General features: G+C 45.4%; 1 protein-coding gene across 4 annotated transcripts in view; it reads right to left on the bottom strand.

Moving 5' to 3' along the window:
* NTNG1 (netrin G1) overlaps positions 1-11,744 on the bottom strand; it is a 148,043-nt gene extending 136,299 nt beyond the window's left edge. For 3 of the 4 annotated variants that reach the window (XM_030953903.1, XM_030953900.1, XM_030953902.1), the window contains exons 1-2: positions 11,487-11,744; positions 4,920-5,619 (exon numbers count right to left, since the gene is read on the bottom strand). In XM_030953903.1, the coding sequence (XP_030809763.1) occupies positions 4,920-5,165 (246 nt within the window). In that variant the 5' untranslated portion in view covers positions 5,166-5,619; positions 11,487-11,744. Of the gene's footprint in view, positions 1-4,919; positions 5,620-10,794; positions 11,257-11,486 lie in introns of those variants that run through there. The other variant, XM_030953901.1, reaches the window with a different exon arrangement.
* Positions 11,745-15,998: the final 4,254 nt, after the last annotated feature.

The following is a 15,998-nucleotide window of genomic DNA, read 5'->3' as shown; positions in this document are numbered from 1 at the left end:
CTCATAATGTTATGCCAGAATTACATGTGCAGAATACTTTTTAATAATCTTTGTTTCTTAATTTAGTTTTGATTGGCTATGAAATACGGAGTAGCACTCAAGGGCTCAAATTTCTACTGTCATCAGCATTTCTGCTCTATAAATTGTACAAATGCACAGGACTCCCATCTGCAGGCTCCTTTTCAAGCTTCTGTTTAACCTACGAAGGAAATTAGCTGCAGGCAACTGTAATTGATGATAATTTCATCATTTTTAGCTGTTGGGATGTATTATGATATCTAGGTCTAAACACAAACAGAAAATTATATATTAATGTTGCCATTTGAGCTGCAAACACAGGTCGGTAACACAAACCCATCTCTAGTTTGCAAATTACAGCAATAGCCACTAGGAGTCTCCTGGTCAAATTCATGATGAATTTGCACAGTAATCACGGCTCAGGTTCACATGCAAACCCCATGCTAAAGTTTGGATTTCAGCAGAGGGGCCAGTCCCTGTGCAGGGCAGGTGGGACTGGGACGACAGGATCTCTGAGCTGTGAGCAGCATCATCAGGTTCCTGAGCTTGTACCCAGGGATAGAGCTGGCATGTGTTTTAGAAGGAAAGCCAGAAGCCACCTACACACTGTTCTGGTAGAGCAAAAGATGGTCATGATCATAGGAAGTCAGATTTGTTTCTCTTGATGGCTGGACAGAGTATTGTGGAATTGTTCTTACAAAGAGGGAAGTAGATTTCACCGACTGTTAGTTACTCCCTGGGATTTCAAGATTTGTTTTGCACTGAAGTGCTGCAGGCCACAAGAACTAGCACCACCAGGTACTTCAAAATTTGCTTAGGGTGAAACCTGCAGCTCAAACCTGAAAATGTGAATAGTTTCTTTCTCTTTTCCTCTCTCCTCTCCTCTCCTCCCAGGCCAACTATGCACAAGCATACAGTGCCAGACATACCCTGAGCAATGCCAAATGCTCAGAGTTCATAAATTACAGATCTGCAGGAAGGGGTCACGCTGGCTTAAACACTGTGGCTGTTCAGTCCAAGTCTGTGACTGACAAAAGATGTCCAAATTTCCTTGAAGGACTACCACAGAAAGCAGTCATGCACCTTCTGCCAGCATATGTAGCGCACTCTGAGACACTAGAGACTGCTTTAAAATGGACAGGGAAGCCAGAGGTGACCAGTGAACCCTTCCCCACAGTGCTGGTTATCCTGTAGGCAGGAGGAGCCCTTATTCTTATATACTTATTCTGGAAGGATACTGTCACATCCTCCTTACAGGTACATGCAACTCCACATCTAGAAATTTTAAGTGTTCAACTGCTCTTAGCCACTTATTTGTTTATAAGTTTCTTTTATGCATCTTTCCTCTTGAGCAAAAATCCTTTCCAAGCTGTAGAAATCCTGAATGACTTTAAATCTGATGAGATTTTAAACAAACAATAATTTGGAAGATTATTTGGCTTCTGCTTTTTGAGCTCCTTGGTTTCATTTTCAAACTTTTCCCTGCAACCAGGAGGACTAAGGAAATAAAGATGATGCTTTAAATGAAACCTGAGAATCTCATATAATCATAATTGTAGGACTCCAGGGGTTTGAGGTTTCAGAATAATCTCATGAGCTGTCAATACTGAATGTCACCAGAAACGATAATGGCAATCTCAGAATAGATGCCTAAAAGCAACTGTGGGATAGTTTTTTTCTGTTGCATGCTCCCCATAATACCTACAAATGCTGTTCTGGGGGGACACCACAAAGCTACCTGCAAGTGGTAAGCTGCCAAATGCTGGCTTTAGCTGCCAGCTAGGGCTGTTATATTTTGCAACAAATTTACATATGTAAAGCCCTGTTATTCAGTCTGTCAGCTAAACAAGGAAAGTACAAATTCATCACAGACTCATAAGAACATTTAATACCATGCAGAAATAAGTAGGGGGCCAATTTAACCACCCATCTCCTCTGTATTGTATGCTTGCACACATTGCAATGCACGGCTGCTTTGTGTGTTATTGCAGATTATTACCAGCTACTCTCACAGGCTGCCTTAGATTCTACCATAATCTCCCAGCAGGACTTGAATGAAATTCTCTGTCTGGTCTATTTCAAGGATCTAATCTATATTACACCAAAGGCTGACAGACTCAACAGTTAGTACCTTAGTCCATTTGGTGAAGAGAAAATTAGTAAACCTGGTAAGGAAACCAACATGCAAATACAACAGGAGGCTGCTTCAACCTCCTTGTCATCCTGCAGAAGCACACTTGGCTGCTTGATACCCTTGTTTATTATTAGAATAGCTGAAAAGACCTTATTCTTCTCCAAGTCAGCATTAACCTGATTTCAGTAACAAAACAGTGGTACAGGTTTGGCAGGCACGTAGCCAGTACTTACAAGAAGAAAACCAAGCATTTGTATAAGCCAGTTTGGCATTTCACCATGCTGAAAAGAAACCTTTGCATCTTTGTCACTTCAAATTTGGGCTTTTTTAGCACAAGAACATGCCTAACACGAAAGAACTTTTTTCCACTGCCCACTTTCTCCAAGTATGTCAGTGCTATCTTCTTAACTCATTTTCTAAAACTAAAAGTGAACACAAAAATTCAAGATCTCAAAAATGCCAAGGGCTCAGCCCTACAAAATAGATAAAACCTCATTTTGAAGGAAATATCTAATTCCTACAGGTAGCTATAGTACAGATAGATGACGAAGCATTTTTAGGGATGAGAATGCTCTGCTGTGAGCCGTGGGCAGTACCTTAGGAACATTAAATATTTCTGTCATTTTCCTTGTGTTTCAAGCAAGCCAAGCCATTACCAATGCATATCTAAATACAATGGATATGTACAATCTACATCTATCCCGGAAACAAATCCCACAGTTCATCATGTAAGAGTCAGTCACTCTACACTTGTGTAGCTGAATGCACACTCTCATTCTGTGGGCTCTCTCTCGCTCTTCCTCAGTTATTCCCCTTTCTCTGCTTTTTATGTGAGGATTCTGGTGGCCTTCTGCATCTCACAGGCTTAAGCTGCAGGTGAGCTACAGCTGTCATCTCAGGTCCCTCCCAAGCAAACTTTCCTCCCACATCACAGCACTGATGAACTGGTGTGGTCAAATGTTCTGAAGGGGAGTTCTGGCACCATTTTTAATACTTAGATTTAATCAAAATGTCTTTTGTTTGCTTGGTTGGTTTTTGTTTAAAAATGTTGTTCTAACTAGAGTGCATACTGATAACAAAGGCCTTCAGAAACTTACAATATTACTTAAGATGGGAACTGCTGCAATGTTTATCTGCACTAAAAGGAAGAAACAAGTTTTATTGGGCAGGTTTGTTTCTTTTGGTTTTTTTTTTTCTCATTAAAATAACAACTTTTTGCATTAGATGATGAGTTACTAAATATTATTGAGTGCTAAATCACAGCTACTACTATTCAGGGGGAAAAAATGTATTTCAAGATTAAGGAAAAAAAACAGTAAGACAATATTATGTGGGGCACATGACTTCCATTTGTTTTTAAACAGTGGCTGCTTGAAGCTGCTTGGAGATTTAGAGTGTCAAAGACATGTCAGCAGAGATGGATTAGTGGGCAGAGAGCAAGTGGTGCAGTCAAAGGTTCATAGTGAATGTAATTTATTCATGTAGCTTCACAATTTATCACGTGGCTATTACCATAATGTACGTGGGAAGCAGCTGTATGCGTGCAAATAATGCCTTAAATGTATGTGTGGTTGGATCTGAACTCCTTACAGAACAGCAGTGGTGGAAAATGATGCCACAAGGCATTTAAAAGCAAATTTCCTTCCTGCAGGGATGCTGTCACCCAGCAATGATGATTTGTACACAGGCAAATAAATATCTTATAGACTTTTCTCAGTTGTGATAACCTCACTTAACAGAACTCATTGGTCTTTCAAATTTAAATAATGTAGGTAATGTGGAGCATGTTTCCAGCACTGTATTAACAGATGTAAGTGTGCATGATTTGTAAAACAAATCTCTTATTTTCTTTTCAAAGAACTCAGTATCTTCCACTCACTATTTAACAGAAATATCCAATCGCAAAGAAAAGAGAGCCTGTGTAGGGGTGAGCACAAAGAAGTTATCTACAAGTTAAAGATCTCCTTTAACTGAAACTTCTCACAGTGTGATCTATCAAACACTTGGGAGCAGTACAGCTGTGAAATACAGATATATATACATATATATATATATTTATATGCATGTGTATATATATACATATATATAGTGTCTGTCGGATTCCTATACCTGTGCATTTACTTACCAAGCCAAACATTTCCAAACCCAGTCTATTTTAGGACCATGTAAAATGAGGAGCTCTGGTCTCTCTTAGTTTGCTTGAATGCCTACAGTTTCAGCTAGGAAGAAAGCTGTGAGTAGTTGCTAGAGCTTGGAGGTGATTTTAGCTGCACTGTTCATATACACCTGCTGCAGCTCCCTGGGTAGCTGGGAAAACTTCAACAGCCCAACTCCCAACACCATTTTTTAAGCTTTAGCAATTTGAGTTCAACTGGTCTCACTGTTTGGAAATTAGACTTAATTATGCCATGCTATGATGCTTTAAACTGATTTAGTAGAATCAGTTCATTCAAATCTTTCTTGATCAGGCAAAGGCCATCCCAGTTATGGGTTAGCACAATAGGAGTTTTATGCTGATTTCTTTTGATACATTAAAAGTTGCTGTAGAGAGACACTGAATTTAGATAAAGTCAAGTCCTCATAAGCAGAACATCTCATTGCTCAGCTTAATGTACTGCTCAGAGTTTTGTGCAGCAGAACCTTTCACATTTGGAATATGATGCAGGTTTTCTTGGATAATTTCGTGTGCACTCTAGGGCTTCTGGTTTGAAGCCATCTATCACAAATACACCCCCACTAATTATGCAAAATGAAAAGCTTGCCTTACCATTGCACAGAAAGTCTCAGGAGGATCTCCACATGTTATGTCGGGGGGATCCAGAGTCACTTTTACATATTTGATCATGTCTCTGGCTTCTGGCTGGCAGGCCATGTAATCCCATACTTTTCCTTCTTCCGTGTAAATCTGAGTCTTACAGACGTCATAGTGTCCCCACACAGAAGGGTAGTGCTGCATCACGGAGGATACAGTAACCCAGAGGGTGTGAAGTGACAGGAATCTTGACAAATACATTTCTAAATCCTTTAATGTCAGCTTCGTAATGATGCTCAGTGCTGGTGTATGTGCAGTCTAGAGATTATATGTACATATAATGTATATATTTATAAAATAGGTTCCAACTCAAACGTGAAGCATTAGGATGGGATGTTTGTTTCACTATGTTAAAGACTTTGGTAGAAGCCACCCAGGCCCTGATGACAGCCTTTCACAGCCATGCAGCGCTTGTCCTTCGACTTATAACTTATCTGTCAGGGCTTCTTGTAAAAGATGTCCAAGAGCAGATAATAATTTGTGAGGCTGCAGGTCTTGAGCTCCGCTGTCGATAACCCTGAGTGATCCTCTGTGCTCAGGGCTCGCAGGGGATGCCTGGACACACTGATAAATCAGTATCCGAAGGAAGAGGGTGAGTGTCTATAGGCTGGTGTCTGTTTCCCATCAATCATCCTTTTCTTCTGGCACCAGCACCCTTTTAGAAACAATAAAAATTAAGAGTTATTGTCCAAGAATCAATGCATTACAAAATATACGATATGTTGACATTTTGAAGGTTTGATGCAATATAAAGCAAATTGGTACAATATGGATAACCTTTACTGTGGGTTCTGTGCTAGAATGAAGAAACTACCAAAATCATTCACAGTGAAAAGTATTTTGACATGAAGGATTTAACTGTACTCTAACAAAGACAGATTTATAATGTTCCAGGTGAGTTAGAGGTTCCTGCTTCCAAAACCGTATTTTCACCCTAGCAAAACTGGAGAGCAAACTACTGAATTCAGCCATGGCCCAGATGGTGCAGGCAGGCAGGGGAGCAGGCAGCCCAGCACTGCAGGGCAGCAGCAGCAAGGTTCTTTTATTTGTGACACAGAGATGGGCATCAGGGCTAGCAGGTGCTGGTAGTTTCTTGGCAAGAGGACCTCATGGAGCTCCAAAAGCCTTACATATTTCTTTTAGATTATTTTTATTAGTTTAAGAATAACAAAGATACGGCAAGTATGATTCCATTTCCTTGACATTTCTCATTAGCATTGCAAGAGTTTTGCTCCCTTTTTTTTTTTGCCTTTGAACTGTGATTTACTGACCACACTGATGACAAACTACTGATAAAGATAATGGCTTCTTTAGTAGCTCACTATAAGGATGCTTTCCCCCCTTATTTTCTTAGGTTTGAGGGTCGCTGTACCTGAGTACTCAGCACTTATTTCACAGCAGATATATGCCCTTTCCCCTCTTCAGAAAACAACTAGAAATCTCTAACTTTGTAGCACCTGAATCATATTATTACAGGTATAAAATGCTAGAATTATATCACAGCAACTTCAAATATATATTTCCTAAATAACACAAGAAAAAAAAAATCCAAATTCTGTATGAGGAAAACTGCAAAGACAGAGTAAGTACCCTAAAGACAGGGACAAGGAAAACGAGGGCTAGGAATTCCAGTGCATTTGTGTCAGCCTGTGCCACCCGAGGTTGGAGAGCCAGGGCACAGGGCTGTCGGCAGGGGATTTCAGCCAGACGCTGCAGCACTTCCACACTTCCTTTGTCTGGATGCTAAAACTGAGCCAGATCCGCCAGACAGATGTTGAGAAACAACTGTAAGTCCCCACTTTCTGCAGTCTGCTTTGCTTCCCAGCTTTAAATCATGCCCAGTGTGATGAACCTCCTACACCCCACAGCCACGGGAAGAGGTGTGTGACCCGGTAAGCTCCTTAACGTGTCACATTGGGAATATTCATTTTCCAAACTTATCTTCAAAGCTATTCGCAAACAGCCTCCCTATATTTAAATAATGCTTCATCTTAAACTGAGCTAAACTACAGACACCATGAAATGCCAACAGATGGTTGAATTGTGTTTCCATAGCAAAGTAATTTACAATAATTGCTGTATGGACGTAAATGCAATTTTCCATTATATTCATTTTATCAAGTGTTACCATACAACTCTCATGTATTTTATCAGAATACGCAGAGAATATCTGAATTTTCCTGCTGTAACAATTCTCAACTCACTCAAACATATTTAAGCTTCAAATCTGAATCTGACACAAAAGCAGAAATATCTAAGACCAAATTAAATTTAAATCTCTTTAAGAAGCATGCTGGGTAGTACTGTTGGCTTTGTAGCAACCTTACATTCTTTTTTTTTTTTGTTTTCAGTGGGAGTGTTTGCATATTATTTTGGAATTCAGTAATTCAGAGAACATTTTCCGTGTCATTCTAAAGACACCTTCCCCGTTTCCTTTCCAATGTATGCACTATTCTGAAGGGGAAAAAAAAGCACCTGCAAGAGCCCATAGCTTAGGGTTATAGGAAACTATGTCACTATGAAAATGGGAAATAACTCCTTGCTAGAAGGAGCTGCAAATTATTTTAAATTTATGGTAAGTCAAATACCCTTTATTGGAGATGGCTTGGTCGTAGCTGGAATAAAGAGTAAGTAAGTAAATAAATACAATTTTTCTGTGTAGAAATAAGAAGTCACTGAGTGTAATAATATTTAGACTGCAAGCTTGTATATTCAGGCAAAAAAAAGTTTTTCTTTAATATCTTCCTTTCTAGCTCTTTAGTTACCTGTAACCTTTTATAATGCTGAGACTCAGACCCACTAATAAACAGGACTGGGTAGGTCTAAATAATGTGAAGCAAGCTGCTACCTTAACACACTGTGCTAAAATACTTCCCATATAATGAATTCTCATTAAAGTAAGCCAGTCATAATGATGGTCGTTACACAGAATTATAGACTATAACATCGACTGAATTTAGTGCACTGACAAGAAAAAAGTGCAGAGGAGTGCAAGACATCTGAGCATTAGGCAGCTGTAGCCATGTACAACAGACAATCCTGACAAGAAGCAGCCAATTATAGCTTAAATTTCTGGCATATAACCAGTTCTGATTAATAGTTTTCCATTACATTACAGACATATTATTAATGTATTAAAAATGTCAAGCTTTGGCAAGAACTAGTATGGCATGGCTCAGTTAGTCTGCAATATCTTCTTTTAATGAGCTTCCATTGATATAGAGAAAGATATTGACCAAAGCACATTAAGGATCATGTGCTGAGTGCTGCCAGGTTTTTTTCTGACAGAGCTATATGATTTGTCTTGCTTTTGTTTGTTCCTGCAGAGTCACTTATGATATGCGTTTTACATTTTAGTGCCCTATTGCTAAGGACATACCTATTTGAATTATTTTGTAGAAAAAATGTTTGGAGTAACATTTCTGAAGTTTACAGCTGTGGCAGATGTTTAGTGATAAGCCTGTAGCTCTGGCTAACACACAGCAATGGGGCTTTTTGTCCCCTGTAACGCCTGTGCATTTGACCTTAGAAAAAGGTAATCAAACAAACCACTAATAACTACTGTTGGATGCCCTGATTCCCTCCACCCTGCCCTGCTAGCCACACACCCTGGGTGTTGGGGGCCATGGAAGTGGCAAAGAGGGACCAGCATCCTTGCTGGCTGAGGGCAAGGGAACAGCAAACTGCCCGGATGACTTCAGCAAATGTATGCAAAGCCTCCAGAGCACACTGCTCTGCTGTGTGGGGCAGAAGTGCTGGGGCCTTGAACATTGCCATGTGCCACAGCCTCTGCACTATGGAAAACTCTAGGAGGCACCTGGGAGGCACTGGTGGAAAGGCCACATCTGCTCTCTGCCTTCCTCTCGGAGCGCTGCTCCGTGCCGGGCGTTCTGGCCACATGTGAGTATGTCACAGCCATCCGAGAAGAATGGCACGCAGCTGACCCCCAGACTGAAATCAGCAGTTAATTCTGCAGATGGAGGAGACATCCCCTTCACAGAATAGACAAAATGCATCTTGGCAGCGTCAGTGCCAGGGAAGAACTTCAGGTCTCGTTAGGGGTTGTTAGCAAACACTCCTCCTTTGCCTCCTTCCATCAGTGTGAAAATCCACCCCCTTCCCCTCCTCACAACCACAGCGGCTGGATGTCTTGTACGAGCTCCCTGCTGGGAAATCGCTGTGAGATCCATAGGGGTGGGCTCCTGGGCCTCTCTTTGGCAAGCCACAGGAACGTGAAGGAGGTAATAAAATAGTGACCACCTCCCACAGTGACCACGCACTGGATCGAGCGTACCCCGCCAGCACATGGGAGCAGGAAGGAGAGCCAACAGCAGATCCAACATTGCCTGAGGAGAACTGGCTAAAACAACGAGGCAAGGCAAGGAGCGCCGGCTGCCACCTCCCCACAGCGGCAGCTGCGGAACAGATTTTTCCAAAGGAAACATGTTTCAAGTTTGCATCCCGCACAGCTTAAGCTGATGAATGGATCCAATCAAGCCCAAGTAAAAAGCGCCTGTGCGTCCACTCCAGTTGTTAATTATTTAAAGCCAGTTTAGAACACAGGAAATAATGTTCTAATCCTCATGCAACTTACATTCACTAGCCTCGTGTTGTACACCTAGGCAACTTAAGAACCTTGTACATATACAAACCAACCCCTTTTATAAAGGCAAAATTATTTATCTATTTTATCTATTCAAAGAAGAAGGGAACCTGTATTTAATGATTTAATACACATTATTTCTGTCAATACTTGTATGAAATGCAGTATACTCAAGGAACTACTTTGGTGTCTTTGGCCTCAAATGCTGTTCCAATCAAAGTTTAGATTCTATTCTTATCCAGCTTATTTAACTATTTAGCAGAAAAAGATTTCTTAGCCTCAGGAGAAATTTAAAATGTCAATACCTAATTAAAGAAAATAAAATACAGCTACCAAACCCCTGCGATTTGGCACTATTCTTGAAATACTTCTGGTTTTCACACATTATTCTTTGCTGACTGACACATCATACTACCACTGCCATTGCTTGCCAGGTATCATCAGCTGTCAGAATATGGAGTAAAAAGCATTTCAGCTATTTAAATTTTAGAGCCTTAGTACATAGCTGCTTTTTTTCCTCTCACATCTTTATAATTGTTAGCATCTTGCCTTAAATATCTCTAGCATCAATCTGTTCTGCAAGTTTTTCCTCTGGGAATTTAAGTTAGCATTTGGGGAAGTTACAGCCTTTGTTTTTGGGTTTTTTTCAATGATTCTTCACACTCAATAAGGTGATGCATGCTCATCACACAGTATATCCAGGGTATAGGGCTACAAAGCTTTCAAGTTATGATGTGAGCTGATGACTTTATAACTGAAAGTTCTCAGGCTCAAAAATGAATGCCTACCGGTTGCTGAATTTGTTCTATGCTATTGCTGTATTTTACATAAATAGCTAGAAAGTTGGTGCTGCTTATCAGTGTCAGAGGTTTGAGACAAAGTTCTTAACTCCATGAGAGTATTGCCACTAACTGTTTGAAACTCTCTAGTAATCATCCTGTTAAGGTCCAGAAATATACCAGAAATTAACCTTTATTTTTCCCCATGAAAAGCACAAAACTGAAAAAAAAACCCCAAACAAACTACCACAACCACAATATAAAACAAGCCAGGGGAAGTTCTGCTGTTTTCTTCCCTTTGACGGGCTTCCCCGGCCACAGCTTCTCATCCTGAACCGCATTGTCCTTAGGCAAGACAGTGACTTATTCCCTCTTTAAAAGCATCTCCACCGCTTGTTCCACTCACTGTCTTTGCTAACATTTCTGTAGAAGTAATGCTGGCTCCTACCACATCAGATCCGGCGTAGTGAAAAGTTGATTGCAGAACAATAGAAGTATATCAATCAGAGGCCAAAACCGCACATGCACCAACTTTGAGAGTAGAAAATCAACTGTTTTATCGCGTGTAGCTGATCTGCGCTGCTCACCGCCATGAGGGGTTTTCTTTGGCGGTTCTGTGTGCGTGTGAATATTTAGAAAAGCCGCCTGCAATTTCCGATGCAAGGGAGGATACCAGGCTGGGTACCAGTGACCGATGCCCGGCGCCGCCGCCCCCGCCTGTGCCCGACGGGACCGCCGCTCTCCCCCGGCTGAATCCGCGCTGCGGGGCGGGCGCCGGCGCGAGGGACGCGCCCCTCCCTCAGGGCTCGCTCGCGCTCCCTCAGGGTTCTCGCACCGCCCGCGCCCCTTCACAGCTCGGCGTGGCGCAGCCCGGCCCGGTCCGAGCTCCGGCTCCCGGTTCCGAGCTCCGGCGGAGGAGGCACCGCGCAGGTACCGCCCCAGCCCGGCCCCGGCCCCGGCGCGTTCCGCTCCGCGCGGGCGGCAGGGGGCGCGCGGCCCGCACCGATCCGCCCGCGGTCCATGGCCCGAGCCCGGCGGGGCGACCCCCACACAGAGCCCCAGGCACCCGCACCGGCCCCTCCAGGCCGCGCAGACCCCACGCCCCATCCTGCCCCGGAGCGGCATGCGGGCTGTACTCACCCTGCGGGCTCGGGCCGCCCGAGCCTCACCGCGGGGCGGCGCGGAGCCGCCGCGGCGCTGGGACGCGCTGGGGCTTCCTCAGTGGTGGCATGAAGGGCCGCGGGGAGAGCGTGAGGAGGGGGGGGATGCTCGTCCCCGAGAAAGTTTCCGGCGGGTCGCGGAGGGGCTCGGCGGGGCCGCGGCTGGGCCCAGGCACTTGTCGGCGTCGAAGTTTGGCGGGGCGCGGGCGGCGCGCGGCGGGCGGGTGGCCGCACTCCTCCGGCGCTCGGCGGGGCGGCGGGCGGGTCCTGCCCGCCGGGGCTCCCCGCCCGCCACCGCCGCTCAGGGCGGAAGCGGCCCCGCGCGGGGCGCCGGCGTCCGCGGCATGGGCGCGCGGCGCGAGCGGAGTGCGCCCCTGGCCGGGGCTGAGGCGCGGAGGGCTCCGGCGGCGCGGCCAAACTTCGGGGGGCGGCGGCGGCAGCGCCTCCTCACTTCGGAGCGACCTCGCCGCGACTGCCGGCGAGCGGGGCGGCGGCAGCTACCCCACCTCCGGGCCCGCGCAACGCGCGGCCCTACGCCGCCGCCGCGCCCCCCCCCCGCCGCCGCGCTCCCCGCCCCGCCGCCCCGCGGGCGCACCGCCGGCGCCGCCTGCCCCGCGGGGGGGGGCAACGGGACGGGACCTACCGCCCCGAACCTAGCGGGAGCCGCCCAGCCGCCGGCAGCGCTGTGGCTGCTCCCTGCCCTCTGGAGTAGCTCTAATTTTCCCGTGTTATTTCGGCTTCAGCCTGGTAACGCACAGGCGGAGGTGCTGTCCGTGCTGCCGCCGTCCGAGCCCCGAGCCCGGCGGGCTGACCCCAGCGCCCCGCCGCAGCCGCGCTCGGCTGCAGGAACCGGGCAGCGTGCCGTGCCGCCCAACTCGCCGGAGGGTCCCTCCGCAGTGCTGGGCACGCCGGGGAAACGCCGCTTCGTCCTCTGCCTACAGCACCGAAGTGCCACCGACACAGGGAGGGAGCGCGACTTGTCCTGTTGTGGTGCTGCGGTGACCGCCCGCCCCGTACCAGCCCCTCGGGGCTCCTGAAAGACGCGAAAACCCCGTCTCCTCCTTCTGCTGTGCTTCCTCGTTCCCTCCTGCACGCCCTCTACTTCTGTGGCTTAAACGAGAGGCGCACGCACTTCTCCCTTTTAGATTTCTCCAAGCTACAAAACAGTATCTAAAACTAATGACTATCAAGTCCCGTGCAGGAATTGTGCTTACTTACTCCTGGCAACTACCTGGTTACTGAATTTGACCGACTGCAGCTGCCAGCGCTGGGCAGTGGGACACTGGCTGCATTGTGAACGCTCAGAAGCTGCGTGTATCGTTTGTTTGCGTGTTTTGCATGTTAAGAGGTGTTAAATGTATTTATGTAGGCAACAGTGCCGTTGTATTTTGTTGACAAAATTTGGCGGTTTGCAATGCCAGTAGGTAACCAGATGAAATGAGGCAGGGGATTTGTGGAAGAGTAAGAAAAATTTGTTCCCTATTTGAGCCATGGAATTTGGTAGGTTGCGGAAATAATTGGTAGGAGTCATTAGGAAGGACAGTTTTCTTCTTTTCCCTAAGATAGGTACCCAGCAAAGTAAAAAAGATGCCTTCTAGTTCCTCCCAGTTTTTTTTTCTCTGTGTGGGCAGTGGTGTTGTTTTGGTATTTCCATTCATTCTCTGGAATCTCTGTGGCCGTGTTAGTGCAGGTACCACATGCATGGAAAAGTTCTTTGTGTGGGAAAGCCAGGAATGATCAAAGGGGTGATAAAAACCAGCTTCAGGGATTTTCAATCACCAAAAGCAGTTCTTGCTTTGTTTGCAGCCTCCTGGTCCCCGAGGTACAAACGGATAGAAGATGGAAATCAGTAATTTTTTTCTTCCCACTTGAACTGGAAGCATGTCAGGCGTCGAGGCTCCATAGGGCCTTTTGTAAAGAAGAGGGGCAGAGTTTCACTGCAGTTGGAAGAAAAGGGTTGTTTTCCTAATTACTAGACAGATGGTGGGCTGTACAGCGAAGTGCAAGAGACTGTACACGCTGAGCCAAGCCCCTGCAGTGGCACATGTGGATGGACCAGCCCTGCTGCCTCCTGGCGCTCCGAGTGCGGTGGCTTTGCTCATCTCTGGGCCAGGATGGATCAGCTGTTTGCAGGTGCTGCGAGGGGAGTGGTTTTGGAGCGCTGGAGGAGTGTTGTCTTGCTTTAGACTTTAACTGGGAGAGGATGCCTTCTTTCCACGTGTGGAGAGCATAGCTCTTCATGTCACAGCAGTGCCACTGGCAGTGGTGTACTTGGAGCGTGCCATTCACACCTGCTCTGCACCTCGTGCTGCTCCAGTCACACGCCCTAAACCTCACCTCCAGAGATGTGTTGGAAGTTTTCTCTCCTCTGTGCAGAGTCTTTGGCCTCCTGAGGCCATTATTTGCCTGGTGGGACTGGCTGGCCACAAAGATTAAAGGCAGGATCGGGTCATCTGATAACATCAAACATCATTAACTTCTTCATGCTAATGGTATTGGCCTCTTCTGCATCAAAGCTAGAACAGCTGGTTTGAGTGCAGTGTCACCAAGTCTGAGATTAGATGTGCCTTACTGGTAAAAATGATGCCCAAAAATCAAGTCTAGTCTGAGGATGTGGCCAAACTTTACAGCCAAATTTTAAGCTCATGAGAGAAAAGGGATCTGATTTAAATTCTTTGTCAAAGGCTGTTGAAAGGATGAAAAAGCAGATGGAATTCAGCAGCTAGAGATTTATGTGTGTTGTTTTTGTTCTTTTTAGAGTGACAAGCTGGAGTTAAAGAGAGAAGGGACAGTGCTTTTATGACCAAACTGAAAATACTGTGCCAATACCTGTACTAAATTTCTGACAACTCTTTTAGTAGTAAGTAATGATTTTTCACACGTAAATGGGCTGGGCAAGTCACTGTTACAGCACCTTGAGACTGGACTTCAGCAGGATTCCTAAAGCAGATTTGATATTTAGACAGAAGATAAGATTAACCAGATTTTGAAAGGAGTATTTAAAAACACCTCAGGTCCCACTGCCTGCCTTACAGGATTGGAAATTGACTAAAAACGAAGATTTAGCAGTTGTTAAATACCAGAGGATGGAAAGTCACAACACTGGGAAAGTGTTATCTTGAAAGTGCTTCCAGCAGTATTTCTTATGTCTTCTCAGTAATAGCTGGCATTGGCCCCTAACAGAATCAGGGAAGGGGATTAATTTTTGATTACTGGCCTGAACATGGGAGCACCTATGCCTATTAGGACACTCCTTGCTACAAGGCATAATTTATACTAGAAGCAGCATAAATTGCTGGTACGGAAGTGATAACGCTGATTGCAAACTTTTCTGTGAAGCACCAGCTGAACTGCAAGTTTTTAACCAAGTCCTAAATCTAAACAAGCTTTGCATGTTTTCAAGCTGTGGTTTGGCTATTTAGTACATCCCCTCATGTGCCATTATGAATCTTTTATTACTTGCTGTAGTCCAAGTTGACCTCTAATGATACAGCAGAATTATTTTATTAGTGCCTTTCCCCACAGCAGAGAACTGCTGCAATGGGCAGTAGCAGAGTACCTGGCTTTGCCTGAAGTAGCAGCTGTCCCTGGAAATGTATCCAGAGACACAGGGAGCTTCCCTGCCTGAAGCTCAGTGTTTCAGCATGCTGGTGGTTGAGGGCTGCAGTGAAAACTGCAGGTGTGATGTGGTGCAGCAGCTGGGGCCTGACCTCAGAACAGAGGCTCCTCATGGTGGGGCCAGAGCCCCGGCAGGACAGAGGAGAGGAGGCAGTCGCTGCAGCTGCTGGGGCACAGAGGGTCCTGCTGTGCAGAGAGCAGCTCGGTGCTTCTGCACACCTCTGCTCTGCAGAGCCACTGTCCGCTCCATGTGCTGCTCTGCTCCTCCATCACACTGCATACGTATTTCTGACCTCTTTTGTCACCAGCTGAACGAGTTTTTGCAGAGCAGCAGGAAAAAGGTGCAGGAGATAAGAGCAAGAGTAGTGCTGATTTGCCCCTGCCTCCTACTGCTGAGCTGAGACAGGGGCAGAAATGGCAAGAAACAGCAAATTCTCCCAGCGGCAAAGCTGGTGTGTTCCCTTTATTGGTGCTTTGCCCACAGTAGTTTAGCCTTCTGTAAAATCAATTTGCTGTCTAGAATTTGAGTGTTGTTCTGGGCTTCCATGTTTAGTGCCTCCAGTGCTTACAGCAGAATGATTGGAAAATTGTATTTAGATAAATGACAAAATCAAAAGGTTTCTGCGTTAGAGTTGTTCAACCTGGAGAAGAGAATGCTCTGGAGAGACCTTATAGCACCTTACAGTTACCTAAAGGAGACCAACAGCAAGAGAGCTGAAGAAAGGTTTTTTGCAAGGGTATATAGTCATATCAAAAGAGGAAATGACTTTAAACTGAAAGCAGATAGATTTAAATTAGGTATTAGGGAGAAATCTTTTACTCTTAGGGTAGTAAGGCTCTGGAACAGGTGACCCAGAGAAGTGGTAGATGCCCC

Source organism: Camarhynchus parvulus, chromosome 8 (assembly GCF_901933205.1).
Source record: "Camarhynchus parvulus chromosome 8, STF_HiC, whole genome shotgun sequence".
Lineage (NCBI taxonomy): Eukaryota > Metazoa > Chordata > Aves > Passeriformes > Thraupidae > Camarhynchus > Camarhynchus parvulus.
This window is presented reverse-complemented; position numbering and strand designations above follow the sequence as displayed.